This window comes from Pseudoliparis swirei, chromosome 2 (assembly GCF_029220125.1).
Source record: "Pseudoliparis swirei isolate HS2019 ecotype Mariana Trench chromosome 2, NWPU_hadal_v1, whole genome shotgun sequence".
Lineage (NCBI taxonomy): Eukaryota > Metazoa > Chordata > Actinopteri > Perciformes > Liparidae > Pseudoliparis > Pseudoliparis swirei.
In genome coordinates, this window is record NC_079389.1 from 19812397 (window position 1) to 19825833 (window position 13437).

The 13437-nt window shown below is 43.3% G+C and overlaps 1 protein-coding gene across 1 annotated transcript in view; it reads right to left on the minus strand.

The window, feature by feature from the left end:
* dnah7 (dynein, axonemal, heavy chain 7) overlaps window positions 1-13437 on the minus strand; it is an 84972-nt gene that overhangs the window by 49254 nt on the left and 22281 nt on the right. Inside the window, exons 21-31 of the mRNA XM_056427965.1 lie at window positions 12288-12486; window positions 11936-12076; window positions 10198-10410; window positions 9652-9761; window positions 8246-8414; window positions 7789-7891; window positions 7094-7221; window positions 6417-6629; window positions 5396-5494; window positions 4405-4653; window positions 3153-3302 (exon numbers count right to left, since the gene is read on the minus strand). Coding sequence (XP_056283940.1) covers window positions 3153-3302; window positions 4405-4653; window positions 5396-5494; window positions 6417-6629; window positions 7094-7221; window positions 7789-7891; window positions 8246-8414; window positions 9652-9761; window positions 10198-10410; window positions 11936-12076; window positions 12288-12486 — 1774 coding nt within the window. The remainder of the gene's footprint in view (window positions 1-3152; window positions 3303-4404; window positions 4654-5395; window positions 5495-6416; window positions 6630-7093; window positions 7222-7788; window positions 7892-8245; window positions 8415-9651; window positions 9762-10197; window positions 10411-11935; window positions 12077-12287; window positions 12487-13437) is intronic.

Below are 13437 nucleotides of genomic sequence, written 5' to 3' on the forward strand. Positions count from 1 at the left end.
GACAGATGGAAGGAGGGATGCAGGCACAAACAGACAGTCAGATACATAAACACCGTAAAAACTTTTGGGAGGCGCTTCACTTCAAGGGAGAGACAAGCTAAATTTACCGGAGTCCAAAAGTATAAAGAATTTCATAAGTATTCATGAAGCTTTCAGGTTTAGAAGTGCTCAAAGAAAACAAAAACTAGTGTTCTACCATCTGGTTTTTGAAGACCGTGCCTTCCTGTAAGACAGAACTCCCGTTGCAAACATTCAAGGGCACAAACAAAGCCCTGTGCATTATAAGCGAAGCATTGAATGGTTGCTAAATTAATTCAATTAACACCTACATACGCTCTTAATGGCGGTTGACAACCAGCGTCAATTCTCCAGTTAGATGGTCTGGCAAGAGCTGCGCTTTAAATTGATTTGTTGTAATATAAATAAATGGAGGATGCCTGGGCCGGGGCCATCTGGTGCTTGTGAGGGAAGCGAGTATCGTTATGTGATGATCTGACACAGAGCGTTGGCACTTGAAAAAAAAGAAGAAAATAATTTTATGCAGAGTTGACGCTGCTGCTGACTCCACCAGCGAAAAAATAGTGTTTAGTTAAATGCGATGCAGAAAAAAAAGAGCAAAATAAAGACAGACTTTTGCCCAGAGACGAAAATGACTTTCCTGAAACTGAATTACAACCAGCCTGGTTCTCATTTTCTATTTTCATTGCATCAGTATGTACCGGCGTGGCTGTCATAACCACTCCTCACACTCCTTATTCAATGACACACACACACACACAGAAGAATACAATTTGTAAAAATGACAACTTTATATACCGAGCCAATTTTATTTAAATGACAAGTTCATTTGGAAACAATTTGAGAACAGGGCGAACAAATGATTTTCCATTATGACCTCCCCCCCCCCCCCCCCCCGCTGCCATCTGTAAATCATCTGCCCATGTGTGTGTCTCGTGTGTGTACATGAATGGCGTTATTAAAAGATCTAAATTGAACAAGACAGCAGTATGTTTCTTTTTGTTTACCATGACACTGCAGCCTCTCTTTATAGAAGCTTGAGATTATTAACTATTAGCTATTGCCAATTGTTCAGTGATCCTTCCTGAACCCTTCCTTCTCGTTGCACAGGTTTTGACCCACAGGAAGACGTTATGGAGCAATAGCATCTTTCTGCATATCTACTGTCTTATCTCTGCTGGTTGGTACCTGGATGTTTATTTTGAGCAGACAGTCCCAGCAACTATGAAGCTGCCCAGAAATAGGTGAGACAGAGAATAACTCGATGACTTTTTGCTTTGGCTGGTGGCACACAGTTGCCTCAAATGCCTGTTTCCATAGAGACAGCACCCTTCATAAAGTCTGCCATCTACTGTATGCTGATGTTGTAAGACACCATTGCTTTGACATTCTTTGACTAATCCCAGTTATTTAGTGTGAGTTGCAAAGATTTGACGTTGAGCATTGATAAGGTGACGAACAGCTACGACCTCTGAACAAGTAATCACATAGTCACAGGTGAACTGAGCTTACAGAGCTACGCTGTTAGAAGCAGAAACAATGAAGAAACAGAAATGCTAATAACAAATAGAACTAGAACGGGCACTCGGTAGAGCGCATACCTTCGCATATCACACGATTGGGCATTGAATTATGAACATGTTGGCATTAGTTGCATGCCAATTGGATAAAAATTGACCGCGCTATGGTAAAAAGAAGGCGTTGACATTTTCATGACCTTGACCTTGACCTTTGACCCGATCGATCCCAAAATCGAATCAAATGGTCCCCGGATAATAACCAATCATCCCACCAAATTTCATGCGATTCGGTTTCATACTTTTTGAGTTATGCGAGTAACACGCATACAAATAAATAAATAAATACACGGCGATCAAAACATAACCTTCCGCATTTTCAATGTGAAGGTAATAATATCAACAACCCCCTGAAGTTGACCCACGTCACCTCTCTTCCTACCCCCAAAATTCCAGTGGAATAGTTCACAAAATGGTTGAATCTTCTTACTTCAGTATTGAAGAATTTGCAGAAGAATTGTCTAAACACGCCTTTTAGCGTATATTGCTTGTTTTGATACTTGACACAATAGACACATCACATGGCATGGGGCCAACCGTTCTAGAGACTCTGTGCTTGACATAGTCGACTCTTCAATATAAATGGACTCAGGAAAACCAAAAGGCAATTTTGGAGTCGGACACTGGGTTATTTTGCGTTGTTTAGTCTCCTTTTCCTTCCTTTGAAGTGGATTAAATAACTTCAACACAACCCTCCCAACAGGAGTTGGGCATAAAAAATAGTTTGGGTCGTGGTTAACACTCCAAGCTATTTACAAATATATATACTACCGTTCAAAAGTTTGGGGTCACTTAGAAATGTCTTTATTTTTCAAAGAAAAGCACTGTTTTTTCAATAAAGATAACATTAATCAAAAATACACACTATACATTGTTAATGTGGTAAATGACTATTCTAGGTGGAAATGTCTGGTTTCTAATGAAATATCTCCAGAGGTGTATAGAGGCCCATTTCCATCAACTATCACTCCAGTGTTCTAATGGTACATTGTGTTTGCTAATCGCCTTAGAAGACTAATATCTGATTAGAAAACCCTTGTGCAATTATGTTAGCACAGCTGAAAACAGTTATGCTGGTGATATAAGCTATACAACTGGCCTTCCTTTGAGCTTGAAGTTTGAAGAACAAAATTAATACTTCAAATATTAATCATTATTTCTAACCTTGTCAATGTCTTGACTATATTTTCTATTCAATTTTCAATTCATTTGATAAATAAAAGTGAGTTTTAATGATAGACACGGAATTGTCTGGATGACCCCAAACTTTTGAACGGTAGTGTACATTATGGATGGAAAGCTGTGAGAGCAACATGCAGGTGTTACATCCTTTGCTAAATAGTGTCTATATATCAGGTTTCCGAGAGCGTAACATATTCTATGGTTATGTCAATGTTACCACACGTGCGATTACGCTGCATTTCAAGTGCTCTGCATCCAAATGAGGAACAAGTGTTGCGCGGATCACAATCTGCACGAGGTGACACTGCGGGCTGGTTTGCATGTTTGAGTGTGCCGTAACCGAGTATACCGACTTACTCTGAGCGGTCACCTTACCTGGGAGGAAGCGAAGGCTCTGTAGCTGACGGCGAGGATGCCATCGGACCACTCGTGAGAGACGGGGTCAAACTGGCCATACAGCTGTCCCATGGTGATGGATTTGGGATTGATAACGGTGATCTGCACCTTGTTCTCATCCATCAAACCCTGGTGTAACGACCACGAACACAGAGGAGACAACAGAGCGCAGGGATGTCAACTCTAGTTGCACAAATGACTTTGTTTACTTCACAGGTAAAGAAGTGGCAAAACAAGAGCATGATTTCACCAACTTATCACAGCCAAGACTGGTAAATTGCTTGGAAGATCACTGTCTATACAACAGGATTCCTGCCCGCTGAGGAAGAGAAGCGAAAAGTGCAACAAACAGCTTTTCAGTCAATGTGTCACTCCGAGTTAAAAACAATGAGAGAAGCGGGCGGCTGAAAAAGAAGACTATCAGAAAAAGGAGACAAAGGAGAGGTGGCGGGGGGGGTTGGACGTGCAGCAACAAGGGTGACGATGATGAATGCGGCGTTGCCAGGCGTTCCATCAGCAGGCCTTCGTCTGTCTCCTTGGTGGGAAGCCTCTCGGCCCCCTCGGCCCTCTCAGCCATGTAAATACAACAAGCCAGTTCTGCTCTTCTCCGTGAGATTGATAACTGCTCAACACGGACTACAGCTCTGACAAATCGAATGGATGCGTTGACTCGGGGGAAAAACACGCAGCCCGGATACGCCTTGGATATTGGGTGGAGCGCTTTCTTTTTTTTTTTTACTTGAAGGTGAATGTTTTTATGATTTCTTTTTTTTTTACTGATTGAGGAAGTTCATGTCTCAAGGACTTCGGAAACCCCATTAAAATATGTGATACAGTACAATTAAAGAATGCATGGGTAACCATCTGAATATATGGCACTTTTTTTCCAAAATGCCTGACAAATTGACCAGGTTAATACCTGACAGGAACATAATGAACAAGTTGGACCTCAAGGACATTTTTGGGAAATGCAACCAGGCAAATAAAGTGGTTTAAAGAAGCTATTGATCAAATATTTGTGCCACGTAAGGAATCGTGTCATGCAGCAAACTGACACACAACTTGCAGCCTATCGTGCAACTTTCATCCACCTCTGTTGCCATTATATTAATTCACAACTCCTTCCCAGTTCCTCCAACTATCACAGGAAGCATGTCCATCTTGTATTTCCTTAACTCTTATTGTCAACAGACGAAGAGCGCAGCATCGACCTGAGGTTCAAACATCATACCTTTTCAAAGACGTCATTAAGAGCCGCCGCCAGCACGCGATAGGCGCTGGTTTTGCCTCCGAATGGTTCCCCCACCAGCATGAAACCATGTCTCACAATCATCATCTCAAAGATCTGCAGGATTTTCTCAGTGAAGAATTCGGTGACTTGCAGGTTCATCCTCTGGCAGTTTTCCTCGATGGCGTCCAGCAGGATGCGGTAGTCTCGTTCTGGAAGCTTGACCCCCGGGAACAGGTCAGAGGTGATGCCCTGGGATGGAAGGGGCAAAGTAGGTGGGGAACAGTGAGGGCAGTGGAACGAGGGAACACACATAATCAAAGCTACGACGAGGAACTTTCATCTTGGGTTTCAGGACTTCCTTTTAGAAAACCTCTCATTTTACTGGAGCAGGGTCTGACCGGCTGCCTCGCACAGTATGGCCTGGGTCCTCCTGGCTAAAGGAGGAGGAGCTGCTGACTCCTCCCATCAGAGCTCCGACTGCAGGTCGAAGGTGACAGCGACCTTGAATCTGGGTATGTCCGAATCCTCCCGCTCTAGTCTGAGCTGAAGGAGTTTCTTGTGAACCTTGGTGCTATAACTTGGCATGAAGGCATTAAGAAGATCTATATCGAAATAGCTAATATTCTCGCTGATGGTTTGGTTCTCTTATGCAGGTCATATAGAGGCATCAGTATTACATTGAGACTGTTTCATAACCAGTTAAAAGTTCCATGTAGGAACTTTATACACAGATTTAAACAACATTCAATGTAAAAGACACAAGTCTACACACTTGCACGCACGCACACACGTTCACCTTGGGATAGGCTGGGTGAGGACAGTTGACAGACACATACACAGATACTCCAGTGAACTGTTCAGACTCAAACAGACTCAAATTGTCCTCGTGCATCACGGCTCTCAATGAACCGACTGGAATTAACAATGGCTGACATCACTCGATGTGCATCGCTCCATTAATCAAGACAGGAGGAGCCACATTCTATCGCACCTCAAATAGCTTCAGATCATGGGCCAGAAACTTTGGCAGATTGACATCAATAATGGATCTCAGCAGCAGGGTGTCTTCATTCTCTTCTGGAAAAGTCAGCTGTAGTGCAGCAAAGCCGGAAGAGAGAGGGGGGGGGAGAGAAGAATGACGTGATGAAAAAAAAGCAGTTGGAAAGTCTTTCTGAGTAACATTAGCGTCACAACCACGTCAAGGAGCTTCTGCAGTTAGCAGGTGTCAGGGTCTACATGACACCTCTTTTTACCAGAAGCTACATTTAAAAAAAGGCAGGTGTCCCTGCCGAGTCTCCATAGAACCCGATGAAAGAAATCATATGCATGCAGCATCAGGTCACCCCTGTGTTAATAAATCATGCATGTGCCTCTTGATAACCGTCTGTTTGAAGGCCAACGTGACATCTCTTTTCTTCCTCTCTCACACATCTCTGCTTCCTGTGTCGTGTTTGGAAAATAAGGAGGTTAGGGACAATTCTTTAGATTATTCAGTGCCCGAAGGATTACTGCTGCGTCGAGTGGCGTGAACTATATTTAAATTGTGCACGCATTCCAAATGGTATCGCAGAATCCAGCCTTACTAAAAAAAAAAACTTGCTTCCTCTGCATAAAAACTTATGGAACTTATTTAGTTTTTAAGATGAGTCAAGACGCGACACACAGCGATGCGCATGTTTGCCTTTTAACTTGCTCGGCACTACTTTCATCAACACAGAGGGAGTTGGGGAAATCGTTGCACCCCAATTAGGCACTCTTCTTCTTTTTTTTAAACATTTTTCTTTTAGTTAAACAATCAAACATTGTTGTTAATTATAATGAGTTCCCTGAAAAGAAACAACCATTTAAATCTCTCAAAACACAGAAAAAGCAGGATAATAATAATGTTTTTTTGTTTTTTAAACACTGGCACTGTGAGTGTGAGTCGGGGACACTGAGTTATTTTGTGGGGGAGTATTCAGGCAAATGAACAAAAGATTCCATCATATCAACATTAATCTGCGTTGAGATACCTTGAGGTTTCCAGCGGCAGTAAGCACAGACTTGACAGCCCGCATCCCGTAGTCGTAGTGATGCTGGGAGGACAGCTGCTCCGAACAGAGACGATAAGTGGCCACAATTTTCACAGACAGGGGCCGCGCAGTCACAAAGCCGCACGAGTAGAGCACAATCTCTGCGATCATCGCGTAGTCCGGTACCATCATAGCCACGGTCCTGAACAGAGCCTGGTGGAAGGACACATTTTTGCTGAATAGAAGTTTTTTTTTATTTCAGGAACAGTCACATAACAACATACATTATCTTAGAGGTCGAAAGTTGAGTTCTGTTTGTTAAGATTATACACGGTCTCCAGTTTTCAGTTTTGATGCCTAAATGTCCAACGACATCTACGACACTTCTGCACACATGGAAACATTATAATAGCTGAAAGCAGCCTCAAACACTCAGAGGCCTACATTAATTGCTTAAAATATATAATTTAATAAAGCAAAACAATCTACATGGGCAGGACACAGGCATAAAAGAGGCCTTTATTTTGAACTAAGGACAGAACGCTGATTTGCTGATTTTTACGACTGTAATTCAAACTCTTCGAGTTATGTGAATGTGAAGACGCCTCAAACGTTGCGTTCCAGAACTCACAGTTCGGATGTTGGAAAACGAAAAGGCTGTGAAACTGATACTTTACCTTGAGATTGTCTGGCAGCTCAGAGCGTCCAGCGTAGCCGGGATTCATGGTAATGAACACGGCGCAGGAGGGGTCCAGTTTGAGCTCCGTCCCTTCAAACATCAGCAACTCGGCATGGGCAGCGATTCCTGGATACACACAACCGATGCAGTGAGATGCAGTTGTGTATTTACTCGCCCGTTGTGTCTTTTGAGAGTCAAAAAGAAGAGCGCCGTGTCAAAACACGTGCACTATCAAAGGCTGCGAATAGATCAGCGTGCTCCAGTACACGGCCTCTTTGGATGCCTCTTAGAAATGAGCGCAGCCTGAAAAGCACCTGCCTGGACGCCATGTCGTGGGCCTGTGTGGATCTCGAGGGGCACAGAAACACAAATGCACACCTTGTGGCCAGAGGCTTCGAAGCTTTAGAAATGTGTCTACACAAGTCTTACTACACAACCCGTTTCACATCCTCTATCCACAGTTCAGACAAGGAAAACCTCCAGCTCGAAAAACTATTGTGAACAAACGGTTTCAGTAGCAGTTAAGCAACAGAGACATATTTGCATTTTTCAAAACTTTACTTTTGAGCAAAGAAAAATCGCTTTGTAGTCCAAAATCTGCTGTTTTTTTCTCTCCTGGTGAGAAAACGCCATGAATAAGTGTTTCTGGAATACTGCCAGCTTAATGTCCAAAACTAAGCGAGCGGCACAAACCTCTCTGTATGGTGAGAATCTGTTGAGCCACCACAGACAGCACCTCCAAGTCAATGCGGTTAAACTCATCAAAGCAGGCCCAAGCTCCGCAGGACAAAAGGCCCTGGTCACACACACACACACACACAATTATTGGCACACACACACACACACACACGTATTATTCATTAATACATATTTAAATAGTGTGCACGAGCACGTTTTGCCTGTGTACGTTAGAGCTATTTCAGTATGGCAAGTGGGAGGACATTTTAGCAGAGTCTAAGCAGATTCTGTGTAAACAAAAAAATTATGCATTTGCAATAATTTAGCGTGGCTCTTGTACAGATCTGCTGCAGCGGTATCGAGATGGGGGAGTGGGGAGGGGGGAGGGGAGGGGGGTTACACAACCTAGGAACATCTTCAGAACATCACACTCTGTGTGTTCAATTCAATGGCGAGAGAGAGCTGCACTCACTTTGAAGAACTTGCCCAACGCGATGTAGTCCAGTCCGTCAGAGCAGTTGAAGACAATGCACTGCTTGGCCACAGCTTTGGCCAAGTCTTTGGTCGTCTCCGTTTTTCCCGTGCCAGCCGGGCCCTCGGGGGCCCCTCCCAGATGGAGGTGGAGGGCGCCAAACAAAGTGCTGAAGGAGAAACGGACGGGAGAACGTTAGCTTATGCAACACCTTCTGGCCTGTCAGTGATTCATGCGATCAAGGGATGCCTCACAGCACTCTGTATATATATATATATATATATAAATATATACTGGAAATATATTTTCATCGACAGACAGACATCGAAATAGGTCCGCTGACAAAACATTTAATAAAATATTGAAGCGCTTGAGAGCCTCTCTGCAGGTGAGCTGTATTGTTGGAGGTGGCAGCTTTTGAGCGCTCGGTTATGAGACACACTGAAACAGTATTTTTCCAAATAGTGTAGTTTTCGTTATGAGTGGCTTAATCCCTCCTCGTACATATTCTCTCATGCTATTTGGACGACAGTCTTTCAGAGTAATCCATTGATGTAATCAATTCCATAATCCATTATTACCTTCGCATTGAAAATGCGGAAGGTAATGTTTTGATCGCCGTGTATTTCTTTATTTATTTATTTGTATGCGTGTTACTCGCATAACTCAAAAAGTATTAAACCGAATCGCCTGACATTTGGTGGGATGATTGGTTATTATCCGGGGACCATTTGATTTGATTTTGGGATCGGTCGGGTCAAAGGTCAAGGTCATGAAAGGTCAAACTCTTCTTTTTACCATAGCACGGTCAATTTGTATCCAATTGGCATGCAACTAATGCCAACATGTTCATAATTCAATGCCCAATCTTGTGATATGCGAAGGTATGCGCTCTACCGAGTGCCCGTTCTAGTTATAATTGTTTTAGGATGTGTTTTGATTGACTTTTATTGCTCTTAAAATGGTATCCAAATGTTCTAATCAAAATGACATCATATGAATCCAAAGCATTACAATATCCTTATTGTTATTGTAAAGCTATGCAATGATCAGTACTAACTGCCATTCCCAGCCAAAGCAGGTCAAGTAAGCCCCGCCTCTACGAGACAGTATAGTAGGCCGAGCTCTGGCAGTAACTGCTAACTGGGGAGCGTCGTGCACACAGAGGTTTGATGAAGATGAATTATTTTCAGAAACACAGGAAGGAAGAACTCCCAGCAGCTCAGCGACCCTAATAAGAGTTCTTGTTCACAGACTAACAAGGGAGGCGATTAGTTGAAATAGTGTCGCGGTAAAAGCGGCGACCTAAATATAAGGTTTCGTAAACGAGACTTTGTCCTGGGAGAATCTCAAATACATCCGCGTTAGAAAGAGACGCGCATGGAACGCTTGTGCTGGAGCTTTACCGGTAGCAGCGGTCGGTGAGTGGGGTGATGACCAGACGTGGAGTGTTGCCCAGGTATTCATAACCGTACGGCAAACCGGCATTGATCATCTTGGTCTTCAGGTCGTTCTCCTGCACAAATGCACTTAAGAAATCAGTAATGTACAGAGCCATTGCATACTGGAATGTGCTCCCCTCATATGTGACTCTAACAAGAAATAAATGTGATTTCAAAAGGAAATTTAAGGCAGCAATAATCAGAAAGGAAATTATAGTAGATTAGGTTATTATTTAAGGTATTTGGGTATTATTATTTTACTTTTATTGTAAATGTTGTTTTCAAAGTCTACGTGTTTTTGTGCTAATTGATCATGCTGGACTGCATTTTATGTATTTCTATTGTATTGTAATGTTTTTTTGCCTGGACCCCAGGAAGAATAGTCTCCACTCCGGTGTAGACTAATGGGGATCCTTAATAAACTAAACTAAACAGGGAGTTCAGAGGTCAATCCCTGCGTATGTCTTATGGGTTGAAGTGAATCCTCAAATTAACCCCTTGTTCACATACCACCCAGTAGTAGCGCAGTTGGCTAAGCCACTCAAAGTCGTTCTCGTCGCTTATCCCCTTCTGCACCAGCGTGGAGAGCACGTCCCGGCCGTGGACGTCCAGCACCACCAGCGCCCCGAGGGTCACGCGGTTCTGTTTGGACAGCTTGCCGCGTACGAGCGCCACGATGTCGTCAATCTGTCTGTTGTTCTGCTCCAGGTAGGCATCTAACGCCTGAGGGGAGAGAGGCGGGGTTAAATAGAAAGTCGGAGGACGCTGGAGAGGACTTTATTAAGAATCCATCTATAAACCGAAAGGTCACACGTTTTGATCCCTGGAACAACTAACAAAGCCCGTCACTCACTGCATTTACATGATGGTATAATTTGAATCTTGCTTTAGTCGGACTATGCTATCTTTTGGGGGATCTGCTGTTATCCCAATATACATGGCAGTGAGTAATTAGAATCATTGGCCTTTGAAAGCATGTCACATCCCATACGATAGGTGGCGCTGTTTTCATTACAACTCGTGGTGATACAGCCATTTCCGCTTGACCTCTTCACCACCACCAACAACAACCAACAACAACAACATCAACATTTCGAGAAAGATGGCGAACAGAGAGCAAGGCGGCTACATCCCTCTACTATTCTTGCATGATGTTAATAGTGACATTATCGTCTCTTTCGACTCTTCGACTTCGGGTCACGACATGGGAGGGAGGGGTGAGGAGGGCGGCGGGATCTCAAGCATGCGCAAAGACGCAAAGTCCAGTTCCTAATCCAATTCACCGTTACATGCCGCGATAGTCGAATTATCAACCGGATCGGATCGAGTTATCCAGGGGTGATGATCGGATCGTAGTCGGACCGCACATAGTCGAACAAAGGTGTTGACATGAAACGGATCATTCGATTTCAGTCCGACTAAGACAGTTATTCGAATGCATGTAAACACGGTCACTGTCGAGATGGGAAACAACACTTTTCCCTCTTTCCTCAGCGCGTCGTGGCTGTGCATGATACAAAATGGTGTTTTACAGTCAAATCTCACAAAACGGGATTAAACCGCAGACCTCTGCTGGCTACATACATAAAATAAAAGGGGACAGCTTATCAGATTTCGGTGCGCTTCATTTGATGTGACAGATTTAATACCCTTCAGTCTCTGTTGAACCGCTGAACGGTTCTGAATTAGAAGATAGCCTGAAGCCACCAGGTGAGATCATTACTGTAAGTAATTCATCCAAAGACTAATCACTATTGTTGATCTTATCATGAGAACTTTGTACATATTTTCATGAGTCTGTTCCCCATGCATGGTCAGACATGACATGCTTCACAGTGTATGTTACCATGGTTGCAGACATGGGATTTCAGAGGATTGTGGATAATGTGTTGAAGGAAAAAATGCTGGTTTGCTTCCTTTTTAACATAATTTTGAATGTGGCTTAAGTAGATTGAAAAAAACTATGAAATAAATACGAACTATTTTCTATCCAGATGGTTACACGCTTCCTTGAGGTTTCTTGAAACACCTTGCAAACTGCAGCACGTCTTTTCAAAGACATTTCAAAGGGATGTAACTTTGAGAGGAATCAACGTTGGGTTCAGGGACTTAAATGTTACGACAACGCTGTACATGAGAGGAAACGAACTGGGTTGAACTGGAAGTGAGCGTCTGTACGAAAGACCGCTGTAATTCAGAATATGTAAGAAAGTACAAAAACTAAGAAATAGAATAAACGGTTGATCACCTTCTGTCCTGAAATAATGGCTTGGTGAATATCCTTCGTCCAGTAGACCTGTGAGACGCAGAGCACGGTCTGACCTGGCCAAGCACGCACCCAATCGATCCTTGACTCGTTGGGGTACGCCGTGATCGCCTCCCCAATTACCTGCAATGGACCACAAGGGGGACAGAGGTCTTAACTACCGGGTACCTGTATCATGGATGACATTAGAGATCATATGGGGAGAAGCCTTGGAAGTCCAGACTCAATTGTGGAGTCAAACGGTCTGGTGTGTTGAAGTCTCGAGAAACAAAACAATTCTTTGTGTGTACAAGTGAAGCTCAAGCAGTAAAACAAAACCAGTCCACAACAACACCTTGTGCAGGGAGGCGGTCATGCCATTCTCCAGTTCCAGGAGCCACTTCTCCACCTGGCCCCGGGCTTTGGACGTGGAAATGACGTCCAGCAGCTGCACCACCTCGCCCTCACTGCTCTTCATGTGGGTGATGTCCAGCACATCAGTGAACACCACACTGGCGATGCCTTCAAAGCACTTCTTCAGATGGGGCTGCACTCTGGAGGAGAGGAAGGCCAGAATAGTGAATCACTTTTAATAGTTATAGGTAACCCCAAGAGTGTATGTGTGGGAGAGGAGGGGGGGATGAAGATGTTAACATAAAACAGTAATGGTGCACCCAATTGAACCTAACTTAAAGAAAATCATTGAAAGATTGAAAGCATGAAGTGTGTCTTAAAGCTATTACTTATGTTTTACTGTCCCTGATCCAAGTCTTGGGTTTTCCCAAATCAGATTCCATTTTGATATGACAATTTCCCTTGAGCACGTCTGCATCTCCTCTGAACACCAGCTGCTGACCTACATCCAGTCAAGGTCAAACCTGTTGTGTGAGATAACTACAGTCGGGCTTATTTGTGCTCAGATGGTTGGTGAAGTTGTTTTCCATCACTGCAGAGCACAACGCAGTCGTTTAAAACTCATAAGATGCCACAACAACAACAAAGCTGCTCAATGTATCTTAAGTCAAAATACTATTTCCAACAGTTGGTGAGTGTTACTCTTTGAAAGGTCAATGAACTACTTAGGGTTGCTAACTGAGTTTAAAAATATATATTATTATGACTTTTTGTAACATTTAAGGACTTGCATGACTAGAACATGTGTCAAAGTTTATTTAATTGGGGAATTGTGAACCAATCCAGCTGAACCCCTAAAAAAACAACCTTCAGAAGATGACATCCATAAAAAAAAAAATGTCCTTCGCATTCCCACCATGGCCTGTGACCTTTGCTGTTGAGAAACCGGTTGTTTCCCTTGGCCGATGTTTGTTGAAGTCCTACTTATTGTTCCTAACTTTTCTTGAATGTCACACAGTAAACAAAGAATTTCCTCGTTTCCATAGAGCTGTATATCTTGATGTTTTGTGTTGCTTGTTCTCGCTGTGCACAAAACCATTCAGGGCAAACAGAAACAAGTGGTAAAATGCCAAAGCGTTACAACTTTGGCA